The sequence below is a fragment of the Camelus ferus genome, chromosome 18 (assembly GCF_009834535.1).
Source record: "Camelus ferus isolate YT-003-E chromosome 18, BCGSAC_Cfer_1.0, whole genome shotgun sequence".
NCBI lineage: Eukaryota > Metazoa > Chordata > Mammalia > Artiodactyla > Camelidae > Camelus > Camelus ferus.
Window position 1 is genome coordinate 7630251 of NC_045713.1, and position 12622 is coordinate 7642872.

Sequence of the window (12622 nt, forward strand, 5' to 3'; positions counted from 1 at the left end):
GAGCACATGTCCTTTAAAAAAAAGGTCACAGCAAAATGACAGGGAAACTGACAGACATAGCCCCACAGAATAAAACCCAGCGCGCCCGCCCGCCAGCTCCAGCCAGAGCTGCCCCGGCACTGGCACTGAGCAGTTAAATGTACACTCCCAAGGACAGCCCGGAGTGGTCCCCAACAACAGGCCCCTCGGGCTGCTCTGGGCTGGCTCCAGCTGCTGTCACTGTCCACTGAGAAAGGCCAAGTGCCCTTTGGTGCATCTGTTGGCGTAGTGTCCTTTTTCACCACACTGGGAATAGCAAGAAGGGAAGGAGGAGACAAAAAAAAAAAGTTTCAAATGCAATTTTCAACTAAGGTGGCACCCACCAAATACCAGGTTGGGGACAGGGACTCTGGAATTCCCAGTGGCAGATTTTCATTCAAACATGAGGGAAAAGGAGCTTTAGAAGGTACAGCGGTGCAGACACTGCAGCCAGCAGCTCAGCAGATGGAGGAGACCGTGCGGCAGAAAGCACACGGCAGGGTGGGTGCTGCTCTGGGCAGGGGCGGGCCCACGCCAGACACGGAAGGGCTCTTGTAGGGGGGCAGGACGAGAGGGCCGTGGCACCAGAGCGCCCCGCTGCACGCTGGCCAGTCACTTACCTCTGAGGCACCCATCTGCGACTCCCTGGAGACGGGAGGCAACAAGGCGAGAGAAGCCACCAGGCTCCTCCCCCCACTGAGGGATTCACTGCGTGGACAGGAGGGCTGCACCCAGTTTTCCCTCCTGGCTCCTGCGTACTGGCCTAAGCTACCCCTGGGGATAGGTTTTGGTCACAGGACCAGAGAGACGGGACATTGATGAGACTTGGTGAGCAGACCCGGTGGAATCAGCTCTCAGAACTCTAGCACTGACCCCAACTTGTCCCGGCTGGTTTTCCAGGCCCTTCCTTAGCTTCTCTCCATTTGTTCTTGTTACTCCTCAAAGAGCAGAAGGGAATTACAAGGAAGGAGAGGGCAGCCTTGAGCACTGGACAAGGGGAGGGAGACAGGTGGTGGGGGCAGCCACGCTGCGCCCTCCCAGTCCCTGCTTCCTCGGCCTGGGACTTGGGGCTCTACTTGGTCACCGCCCGGAACTCCTGCCTGCTCTGTTCCCCAACCCCACAGTCCCTGTGTTGTCCAGTCTGTCTGATCTACAGGTGTGACTCGTGGACGAGTGGCCAGGGGAGCTGCTTTGGCAGGTGTGATAACCAAGGGGAGGGACTTGGTGACCCTGCATACGGCACTTGGCTTGTCCATTGGCCTCCGCAGCTGATCCTGGGGAATCCAGGATTCCCACAAGGTGTCCTTAATATTAACTGTGATGTCCCCGTGGTAGGAAGAGGCTGTTAGATTCGTCCCCCCAGCCCCACCCCCACCCGTCTGAGGTTCCAGGACTCCGGAGAGCTTGCTTGACAGAGGCCCTGCTGGAGTCCCGGGTGGGGAGGGCAAGAAGACAGCTCAGCTGACTCAGGACACCCGAGTTTTCTCACTGTTCTTGAGAACTGCCTGGTGGGAAGCCATCTGCCTGCCTGCCACCTCCCTTCACCTTCGTTAACGGCCCCCTTTCTAACTCGCCTCACCTGTTAGGGCTCAGGCTCAGAAACCTCTGAGGCCCTCCGTAAGTGCATGTGCACTTCTACCTTCGGCGTCTGGGCACCTGCCTTCCCCTCCCTCGGAACCAGACCCCTCCCGGCAAGGAGCACAGCAGTCGGGTTTCTCAGCCGAGCAGGTGCTCACTTGGAGGGTCTGATGGCCGACAGGTGGCCAGTGGCTCAGCCTTTCTTAAAGGCAAGCTCTAGGAACAATATAGGCATATGCTTTTTTGACTTGGCGTGTCTCCTCGTAGGCATGGCTGCTCCAGACACCAGACGGGAGCTCACAAATGTCAGATTCAGCACTGCTTTTAGCAGCAAAGACTATAAATAACTGTTTACTAACAGAATTGGTAAAATTATGCGGTCCCTCAAATACATTAGATTTCCATATATTGACATAGATCTAGAACATGTTATAAAGAAAAAAGATGATAGAATGTATGTACTCGGGCCCTACATATATTAAAATATGTACTGTCCTTGTGCTTATGTGAATAAAAGCTTAGAAGAGACTTCTCTGAGCGGGGTCCCCTTCAGGAGTTTTGCAGTGTTAAAGGAGGGTACTGAATACAAAACACACGAGGACCGAAGAGCTGAGGAAAGTGGCTCTTTTAGGAAAGGTTAGGAATAAGGTACAACACTCACCTGTACCCTAAACAATGCTATGTCATCTAATAAAAGGTTTTTACAAAAGCACATGCTAATTTTGTACTTTGTCTTGTGATCCCCAAATCTGAACTCTTCGCGAGTCTCGTTCTATCATTACTCACTTGGTGGTACTCGTTACCTTTTGTTTCATGACTTTCAACTGTGAACTCATTCTTCAGAATTCTAGTTGTGGAAATTCTGTGTGACCTGGGTTGAGACTAAATTTCTCAAAGCCAGGCACCCAGGCTCACCCATCCGGAGCTGTTTCAGGCTGGAAAACTCTGTAGCTCTTCAGCCCTCACCAAGGGCGTGGACATAGGCCCAAACCCAAGGAAGGGCCTGCCTGTGGCCACAAGCTCTGAAGGGGCTTTTCTCCCCACTTTCCATCCAGAGCCAAGAATGAAACAGACAAGTTTTCTAGTAGGTTTTTAAAATTTTACCCTTTCCCAGAGCATCCTGTTTTTTGGGGGGAGGGAGTGGTGGGAGGGGGGTTCTAATCCAGTTCCTCCCCAAGTAGGCCTAAAGCTTTGTCCCTTCCCCTTGGGTGTGTCACGTGAGATCTGAGAACACCCAGAGGCTTCAGGACTCTCTCTGTTCCTTGGATTCGTGCACCAACTTTGTTCCGGGCCTTAAGACGTTTTCATTCATCAAAGTTAGCTAACTCTCTGGGGAGTGAGGGAATGGCTGCTGACTGTGAAGACCCCGCCCTGCCCTCCAGCCCCGGGACTCACCTTGTAACAGGTGACCTGCTCCAGCGGCCGGGGTCCCCGGTTGCCTGCGCTGCTGTTTTGACTCTGCATGACCCCGATGACCTGCGGGGCTCTCTGCTGATTGGGAGAAGAGTTCTGACTCGTTAACTGGATCAAGGAGGACGACCTTTGTAATGGCGGATTGTTACTTTGCTGGAAAGAGTTACACAACACGGTTTTACTGCGGAAAACGCGTGCACGCGGACTACCAATGGGGACGGAAAAAAAGAGGGCGGGACTTCTCCCGCATGACCAGCAGGAAGAAGGGCTTCCGCAGTGGCCCTGCTCGGGAGAGCGGGCGGCAGAGAAACATCTGGCGATGATGGCAGGAGCCACTGCCCGAAAAACACCATGCAGACACACAAAAACGAAAAATAAAAGTTGAAAACAAAACACCAAAGAGACGAGGCGGTCTCTGGGGTGGCAGGGCGAGGGCATGAGCAGGCCTTACTTTTGTTTGTGAGGTTCTAGCTTCAGGTCAGGATGAACGCTTGGTTCAGCCAGGTGTTTAGCAGCCTACACGGCGAGCAAGTCACAGAAAAACAGTTGGAGGCTGACAGGCTGACCTGTGGTCTAGGGGCTGAGGGGCCCTCCGCTAGGGAGTCACGTAAGCGAGGGGGATGGGGCTCCTGGAGTGGGGCCTGGACAGCAAGGCCATCTCCCTACCGAGTGGGTTCTTGCCTCTGGCCCCATAAATGTAGGAGCCCTGAGCTGGAGCCCCCGTTGTGGTGGCTGCGCCCGCACGCAGCCATGCCCAGCTCTGCCAACAAGGAGTTGCGTCTGATTTACCCCACACCCTCCTGGCGGGGGCGTGGGGGGTCAGTGCAGTGAGTGCAGCCGCCTGCACGGAGGAGGGCCAGGCAGGGCTTCAGCAACGGGCTGAGTCCAACCAGGTGAGAGGTGCAGACTTAAGATCGCAGGGCAATTTACTCAGCCTGTTGAGACCCTGCCTAGGACACCCGGCCAGCCTTCCTCTGGGCCCCCAAACCCCTATCCTATAACCAAACCCCAGGTGCCCTTGGTTTGGGGGGCACTGCGGCATATCCCCATTTGTCTGTAGCAGTCCCTCTCCCCATGCTTGAGGGGACCAGCCCACCACTAGGTGGTGGCAGCCCCTCACCTAGGAGACCAGAGCCGGCTGGTCCTTCAGCCCTCTCTTCCCAGCACCCCTCCCTGCAGCCGGGAGCCTCTCCACCCGAGCAGTAACGGCCCAGCCAGAGAACCAGTCAGCCTCAAGTCTGCTCCTGCCCAGCTGGGGCCTCTCACGTGAGTCCCACTCATAGAGGGAAGGGTCTGAACCAGAAGCAAGAGCAGCAGACACGTGGCGCCCACGCCGCCCTCCAGTCCGGCTCCCGGGGCCGGCGCTGAGCCGTCTCGGCACTCACCCGCACTCACCCGGCAGGAAGGGAGAAGCCCAGCGGGCCTCCGGCCCCAGCAGACAGCTCTCCACCTCCAGAGAAAGGTGCAAACTGATCTGCTGCCTGGATTTCCTGCTGGAACCAGGGTGACCCCCCTCCTCTCCCGCCTCCTCCCTGCCCTCCTCTCCCACAGTCGCCAGGGCTCCAGCCCAGTCTACGGCAAGCCCTGCACTGAGGCAGGCACTGTGTTTGTTGCTGCAAGGGCGCAGCCAGGGCCAGCGGCACCGCAGGGCCGAGGCACAGTACCTTTGCGGGTGGCTGCGTCTGCTGTGGCAGTGGGGGCTGCTCGGTGGTTCCCATCGGCAGTTCAAATCGAGGGCTGGTCACCAGGCAGCAGGAGGGGATAGGAACAAGAGAAGGAGAAGACGAGGTGAGAGAGATGAGAGGCCAGGTGGGATTCTCAAGTTCTGGCCCCAGGAAAATCACAGCCAGCCTCTAGCCAAGCACAGAGCAACACAAACCACCTGGAGGTGGGCTGGGTGCTGGCGCCCAGCTCCACCCCTGCACCCCTGGAGAAAGGAGGGAAACACAGGCGGTACCTTCAGAACCTCTCCAGAGGCACTTCGTACACAGAAGGCCCTCCCTACACACACCCTCCCCTCAGGGTCCGACAACAGAATCCCTGGGGAACACACCAACACCCCTCCAGCCCCTGCCCCGCTAGGAGGGATCACCGGGCCACTTGTAGTCCCCTGGGCTGCCACCTATGGAGTGGGACCAAGCCAGCAGCACCAGCCACTGCCCACCACGTGGCAGCAACACTGCTTCTGCGTAGGTGCCAGCAGTGTGGACGGAGGCAGCACAGGGAGGTCACTACGGTCCCAGTGCCACCCCACAACCACCCAAAGTGACAGATGTGCACTGAGGCCCAGGAGAGGAACGCTGGGCAAGGAGGTTCTGGATTTAGAGGCCAAAGACCTGCGTCCTCATGACCCTGGCCAGTGGCTGAGCTCTGAGCCTCAGCGTTCCCATGTATGAAATTGGGACCTTCTTTCACGTATGAGAGTTCCATGAACCAGAGTAACCCCAAGTTCCCTTCCTTTAGGGCACAGGTTCTTGACCTGAGGTCCCTAAATGATCAGCAAGGTCGTATGTGCGTGTTTCTGGATCATGGGGCCCACAGCTTTCATCTGCGTCTAAGATGCCTGTGACCCAACAAAGCTTAAGCACTGGTTTGGGCGCAGCCACCTCTGGGCTCAGGAAGCAGTGCTGGTCCCTCCCCACGTCCCACCCACCCCTGCCCCAGACCGCTGTGATGACACTACCCAGGAACCAGAGCCCAGGCGGACCCAGGAGAGACAAAGGGAGCAGCAGGGCCTGGGCAGGGGCTGGCTACTCACTGCATAAATTTACACGAGGGCCCCTCCGGGCAGAAGCCCACGAGGTAATTCACACAGATGACTCTCCGCGTGTGCCGGTGCCTGCACAGGGGGCCTGTGGAGCCAAGCGTCAGGGTCAGACTGTCATCCCTTCTTCGGTGGACACCTGCCCTCATGCCCCTCTGCCAGTCAGAGCCCTGCCCACACAGCTGCCTGGGGTGCGGAGACTAAGAGCAGGGCTTCAAGTGCTGGCTCTGGCTCTTATTCAGAGGAGACAGCAGGCAGGGCACACTACCTCTCAAATACCAGCCTTCCTTATCAAAAACACAGGTGAGAATGCAGTCCACGAGGGAGCCCGGGGAGACTCGGGGAGCTGAGGGTGTGAAAAAGCCTCACGAGCCCCTAAATGCCTAACCCCAGGTTTTGCAGGGACAGGAGGGACAGGCAGAGGGTCATGCGGGCGGGGGAAGAGAGGACTGGCCTCCGGCCAGGCGGCCCAGCCACCGCGACACCTACCGTGCTTGCAGAAGCCACGGTCGTACCAAGGACAGTCCTTGATCTTGGACTCGGGGTCAATGTGCAGGAAGGGACACTCCTTGTTGCTGCACTCCCCTGCAGGGGGAAGCAAGACACGCGTCCACCTGGGACAGCTGGGCCCAGACCCATCTCCACTTCTCCCAAGGCCCCGCTGTGCAGCAAAGAGGGCCAGCTGGTTCTGGTGTCCAGTGCTGGCCTGGCAGCCCCGAGACCCAGGGCAGAGTGTCTCAGAGCCTCAGTTTCCTGACCTGTACGTGGGCTGTGACTGGTCCTTCCCTCACAGGTGTCCATGCTGCCTTGAGGGTCAATGACACAGAGGTGGAAACACACTCAAGTAACTCATGACTCCACCCCTTACCCAAAGGAGGTGTCCTGGGCGATGTGGGGCGGGGGGGCCCAGATACACAAGCCAGCAGGAAGGAGACCAGCAGGAAGCCACCGCTCTCCTCTGGCTCTGCTGATGCTGGGCGCTTCGTGTCTCCTGGCCGGGGCAGGGCAGAGGTCTGAGGAGTCGACCTTCTAGGGCAAAAGTGGGGAAGGTTTGGGAACTCCAGGCTGGGTCCCTGCAGCAGAACGTGAGAAAGCCTTTATGACAGCTCCTCTCAGGAGCAGCTGGCCCAGCTGCCACCAGCATCTTTCACCCAAGTACAGGCACTGCCGACCTGGGTGGCTGAGCCACCTCCAGTCCATTTACACATGAAAAGCCAGTCCCATGGCTACTGTTCAGAGCAAACTCCTCGAGAGACCTGCAAGTCCATCTGTGGTCTAGCCCAGCCCCCTCTCCAGCCACTGGCCTCCCAGCAACAAATTCCAAGTCCTCTGTCCTCTGCCAGGACCGCCCTATCTTAGCCTTCATATCCCAGGCCTCACCTCCTCAGAAAGGCCTTCCCTGACCACTCTGCCTCAAGGAGAGTTCCTCAAGTGACCCCACTGCCGTCTGTCTCCTTCAGAACCCTCATCCTGAATACCTCTGCTTTGTCTCACTGCTGTTCTAGCTGCCTCTCTCCCTGGGCCCCTCAAGCAAAAGCGCCTCGGGGCAAGGACGGTGTCTGTCCTCTTTACCACTGTCCTCCCAGTGCCTCCCTGTGGCCTAGGTGATGGGAGCTGCAAACAGTGCGTCTGCACCAGGACAGGCTCTGCGGGCAAGTGCGGGCAGTGGATTGTCCCTGAGGCCTGGGGGGCTGCTCCAGGGCCATCAGCAGGGAAGGAGGGAACCCAGGCCAGCCTGCAGAGATGCCCTTGGGAATCTGCCCTGGAGGGCTGGCTCCTGCCTTTGGGGACAGATGGGAGCCGGCTCCCAAGGAGAAGCTGCGGCCCTTCCACCACTGGTCCCCCTGCTGCCACGGGCGGGAGGGAGAGGATGGGGACCTGGGAAGCCTAGTTCCTATTTTCTATCCACCTTTGACTTTTCAACTTATGCTGCCTCGACCAAAAAAGCCACAGCTATCATTAATAAGTCAGCAGGCCAAACCTGTTTGGGCTGCTGAAATAATTAGCATCTCCTCTGACAATAGCACTTTGAATGCGAGCTGCGCTCCTCAGCCCAACACAGTACAGCAGGCTCCCCGCCTCCTGCCGGCCCCACCCGGGACATAGCCCACCATCACCCTGGCTAGCAGGACTTCTTCCTGGGCAACCTCCCCCAGGGCAGAGAGCGGGGGGATCCTAGCTCCATCAGGGGGCAGCACCTCAGCCCCACAGAGCCCTGGGCCAGCCCACCACCCCGGCCTGGCCCCGGCTTCTCCACGTGTCCTCTAAGCAGAGATAAAGCCTACATTTCAGTTTTGGGGTGAAGAAGGACTCTTTGCCATCAGAAGACAGCCCCCTGCACCTGTTATTCTGGGTTATTTAGGATGGATAAATTACTACCCAGGATCATACTCCCAGGGAGAAGGAATCGACTACTCAGGCCTGGGGGGCCACTCGGGAAGCAGCAGCTGATTCAGGGGAGCACACCCACCGGCGGAATCGAGGCCTCCAGCTGGCTGTGCTGCTCACGCACCTACCCCGAGCCCCGATCAGTCTCCAGTTCCTGAAGCACCTATAAGTGCTTGGAAAACAGCACTACAGACACGGGGATCACCGAGAGCAGCCCCCACTCCCCGTGACTGAAGGGCCAGCAGAGGAACCGGGGCCACCGCTGAGCCCTCCGGGCTCTCATTCCTGGTGCATCCTCCTGGGCGCCCGGCCCGGGGTCTGGGGGGCGGGGACCCGGCCGGCCATCTCACCAAACTTGGAGTAGAAGTAGCACTCGGGCATCTTGGTCATGTCGTACTCGTGCAGGAACTCGCACTGGTCCCCCTTCTTGCACAGCCCCCGCAGCCAGTGTTTGCACACAACGGTCTTCTCGCCGCTGATGTGGCGGAACGGGCACATGCCCCCTGCCAGGGAGAGAGGTGGCCCTAAGCGGGGGCTCTGGGCCTGGGGGAGCAGAGGCCCCTTCACCCCACACCTCCCCCAAGCACCTGAAAGCAGCATGTCCCGGCAGGTGGAGGCTGCCCTGGCAGAAGGCAGTGTGATCACAGGCCCTTCATGAGCACACGTTTCAAGTTTTGGCAGTTATCGATTTCATTTTAAAGTGTCTTGGAAAAATCTAACTAAAACACCAAATCATGACTTCACAGATAATTCTGTAAGATGGAAACTTAACAAGCCCTAAGGGCAGTGGCAGGGGCGGGGGATGGTGTTTTTCTTAATCAAAGAATAGTTCCAGTGATAAAGACATGGCAAAATTTGCAGGGGCAGTAAAAGAAAGCCTGGTGTTTGGGAGACACAGCCTCAAAAGACGGAAGGTAAACAGGACCACCAGCAGAAGCTTGGACTCCAGGCAGGCTCCATCTCTAGCTAAAAGCACCCACTCAGACTCCAAGACTGAAGAAAATCAATTTCAGGATTGAAGAAATGCATTGTATACAGACCAGGGGAGGTCCGCCTTCTGCAGGAAGACCTGAGCGATCAATCACCCAAACAGGACAGAGCCGTACCCTGGGAAAGTCCTGTTTCTAACTGGTGCCCTGGTGGGACTAGTGGGAAGGCCCGACCACAGTGAGATGTGACTAGAAGAGATCTAGACCAGCCCTGCCTGACAGAGCTTGCTGCGGGGGTGGGGACGCTCTGGATCCACGTGGTCCAGCACGGCAGCCACTAGCCACACGTGGCTGTCAACCAAAACACGACTAATGTGACTAAAGAACTTCCCATTTTATTTCATCTTAATTAAACCCTAACAGCCACATGCCGCAAGTGGCTATGATATTAGTTAAACAGAGATACTCGTACTGCCCTGTATTAAGGATGGCTATGCTAACAGAAGGTGGTGAGTCAGGAAGACAGAATTACTGAGCAAAGACAGGAATGAGACCAGGAGCCCAGCAGGGCAATAAAGTTCCCGAACAGAAAGCCTGAGGTCAACCTGGCTGCTCTACCTGGCCGGGTAAAGGACTTGGGTTACAGAACCACAACTTGCCCAAATCACCCATCCCCTGGCTCAAATTCTGTGCTCTCTAGTCAAGCTTTGGATTAAAATTTAGTTTCCACAGACATGTGGCCACGGGAAGAAAAATACCCAGATCCATCCATGGTACGTGAGGTCCCACCCAGCAATCTGGCTTCTCAATCAGTGAGTCTGGCTCACGCCGCCTCTGTTGGGACCCGGTTAGTACGAACAAGAACTCCACGAGACACACAATCACGGAGTGTTTTTGATGAGAAGACGCATAGGATGTGAGCTTGTGTAGACTGTAGATTCAGAAAGGCCTGGGCTGAGACACCAGGCTCAGCCATTCACTAACTCTGTGGCCTTGAGAAAGTTCCTGAACACCTGTTCAGTGCTGGGGGCCTCTATCCATGTCACAGGTCAGCTCGTGGCCTCCAAGAATGTGAAGGCAAGAAGGCAGACTGACAGCCAGCTTCAGGCCTGTGTTTCAGGTTCTGGGCAGAACACCCCATCACATTCCTAGCCTATCCACAGCCCAGTTTCATCTCGGGACACTTAGTCTGCCGAAGGCAGGACAGGCCAGGGATCCGAGAGCCTGAGAGCCTGCTGGGGAGTGGGGGGTGAAACGCACCTCACAGGGAATGTCGGGGAGCCAGGACTCTCTTACCTTTGCCACAGGCAGCCTTCAAAAAGAACTCACAGACAGCAGCCCCCGACTCTGCAGAGAGAAGGAGAGGTGTCAAACAAAGCGGGGTGCGATTGCTACTGGTGACATCTGGACTTTAACCTATGGAGGGTTCAAAGTACAGGACAGAAAGTGCGGGGGAAAAAAAGTACAGCCCAACCAAGCAAGCAAAAAGCTCTTATTTCAGTTGTTCCTGTAAATGAGACGTATATGCTGAGACCAGTCATCACTCGGGGCTTTCTGAGAGCTTCCTCTAAGCAAGATGCTTTCAAGGAGTTAGGAGTGGGTGGGGGAAGCAAAAAAGGAGCCCAAGATCACAGAAATTAATTACCCCCGCTCAGACCTTCCAGAGGGCTAGTTCAGAGGCATTTTAACCCGAGGCAGAGGGAGGGAATGATCTCACAGGAAGCACAAACAATTGAATTGGGAGGGGGACGACTCTGAGGTGCCCTGGGGACGCCAGTCTGGAGGGAAGAGCATAATGAAGACACAGGAGCAGGACTGCTCTCAACCTGCACCACCAACACACGGCAATTAAAGGAGCTCGGTCTTCCGTGTCCACAGGTGCAGCTGGTTCAGGTGAGCGGAACAGGAAAGAGAAAGGCTGAGCGCAGGGGCAGTGAGGTCCAGGGCCGTCCACTGAGCCCAAGAATCCAGCTGCCACAGCCACCAGTATAAACCGTCCGCGTCTTCATCAACTGTCTTCTCCATTAGCAGGCAGTTTAGAGTTGCTCAAACCCACCAGCAGCATCTCTGAAGCCCACTCACATGCCTCTCCTTGCTAACTTGCAAGAGATTTGTTGGCTTCTTGGAAGCAGGCAGGTTTCGCTAGGGTAGATTTAAGGTTACAGAAGTGGATGTCACAGGGGTGTCACTCGTTTGTATTTCAAAATGTAGCATTTAAGAGTATTTCTGGGCCTTCATTCTTTTGAGGTGAAGACTGTTTGATTCCTTAAAAGCCAAAGTCCACAGTCCTGGAGTCCTGTGGAGTCTCCACAGTCCTGGAGACTGGGTCTTCAGCAGACAGGATGAAGGAGTATGACTTCAGGGCAGAACTGACGGTTCTTCTCAATTTCTTCTCCAAATTAAGACAGGAGTAAAGTGCAGGGACCCGGGAGGAAGGTCTGTGCCCTCGCTGAGCTCCAACACACTGAGCGATCGAGGGCAGGCAGTGAGTGCTAAGGGTGCTTACCAAGTCTGATGCCCCGGGCTGGGGTTATGTCCTGGACCCCCCTCTAAGAACACATTTGTGGGCCCCTCAATGGTGTACCTGCCCTCACAGGCTCAAGTATCTGTGGTCCCAGGCTGGAGAGGGGCGGGAAGGAAAGAGCTGCCCTGCAGGGAAGGTTCCATGGCCTCAAGCTAGTGCCATCAACATAAGAAAAGGCCATGTATGCGAGAGTGGATCTGCACTTAAGCAGCTGCTTATAAGTCGTGTACAGTGGAGACACTGCTTGTGTGTATATAAAGAAAAGTTGTTAGAATTATGTCTCCTGGGTATAAGCATTATTGCACAAAGAAGTGTTAGCATGAGAGGGACAAAACAGAGGTCACGTATGCATGAGAACTGTGGCCGCTTGAGGGGAATGAGGCTGCAGGGAGACTCTACCAGCCCAGGGACAGGTGGGAGAATACGGGACTGTGGCCCAGGTCCTCTGGCACATATGGGGAGAGGCACAGGGAACTGCAGATAGAAAGGGAAAGAACCCTAGCTTCACCACGAACTGAGCAGTCTTCAGCAAGTCCCTTCCCCAACCCGGGCTGATGCTTGAGCTCAATGACCTCTAAGAGCCCACTGAGCTCTCCTGCTATAACATTAGATTTCAAGTGTGTCTGGAAAGGGGAGCAGAAAACTGCTGGTTTCTTTTAATGTGCTAGACGTCCCATCTGAGTTGAATGGTGGGGGAGGCCAGGGAGCCACCATGACAAGGGGGAGAGTGAAGGGAACTCAGGCAGCTGCCTGGGTGCGAGGAATGACCCAGAGGTGGAGTCCAGAGAAACAGTGAGGGATGGGCTCCCAGGAATGCGAGTCCTAGGAGGAAACTGGAACTTCAGAGTCTCACAGGGGGTCTACTACGAAGAGGAGGTGGATCCTTCCCTCAGCAAGACTCCTTCAACGGCCCAGCTTTGATGAAAGCATGAAGAGGGTGCTCCAAGTTGGGGGCTGCAGGGTGGGGAAAGGGGATATCTTAGTATTTTCTTGTAGTTGGGGAGTGCG

General features: G+C 56.2%; 1 protein-coding gene across 7 annotated transcripts in view; it reads right to left on the reverse strand.

Moving 5' to 3' along the window:
- The window catches only part of CPSF4 (cleavage and polyadenylation specific factor 4), a 13246-nt gene continuing 624 nt past the window's right edge, over positions 1 to 12622 (reverse strand). The window contains exons 2-8 of one of the 7 annotated variants that reach the window (XM_032459789.1): positions 10736 to 12568; positions 10387 to 10437; positions 8512 to 8664; positions 6263 to 6358; positions 5768 to 5861; positions 4674 to 4746; positions 1 to 3162 (exon numbers count right to left, since the gene is read on the reverse strand). In XM_032459789.1, coding sequence (XP_032315680.1) covers positions 2914 to 3162; positions 4674 to 4746; positions 5768 to 5861; positions 6263 to 6358; positions 8512 to 8659 — 660 coding nt within the window. In that variant the 5' untranslated portion in view covers positions 8660 to 8664; positions 10387 to 10437; positions 10736 to 12568 and the 3' untranslated portion in view covers positions 1 to 2913. The remainder of the gene's footprint in view (positions 3163 to 4673; positions 4747 to 5767; positions 5862 to 6262; positions 6359 to 8511; positions 8665 to 10386; positions 10438 to 10735; positions 12569 to 12622) is intronic. The other 6 variants (XM_032459784.1, XM_032459787.1, XM_032459788.1 and 3 more) reach the window with 6 other exon arrangements.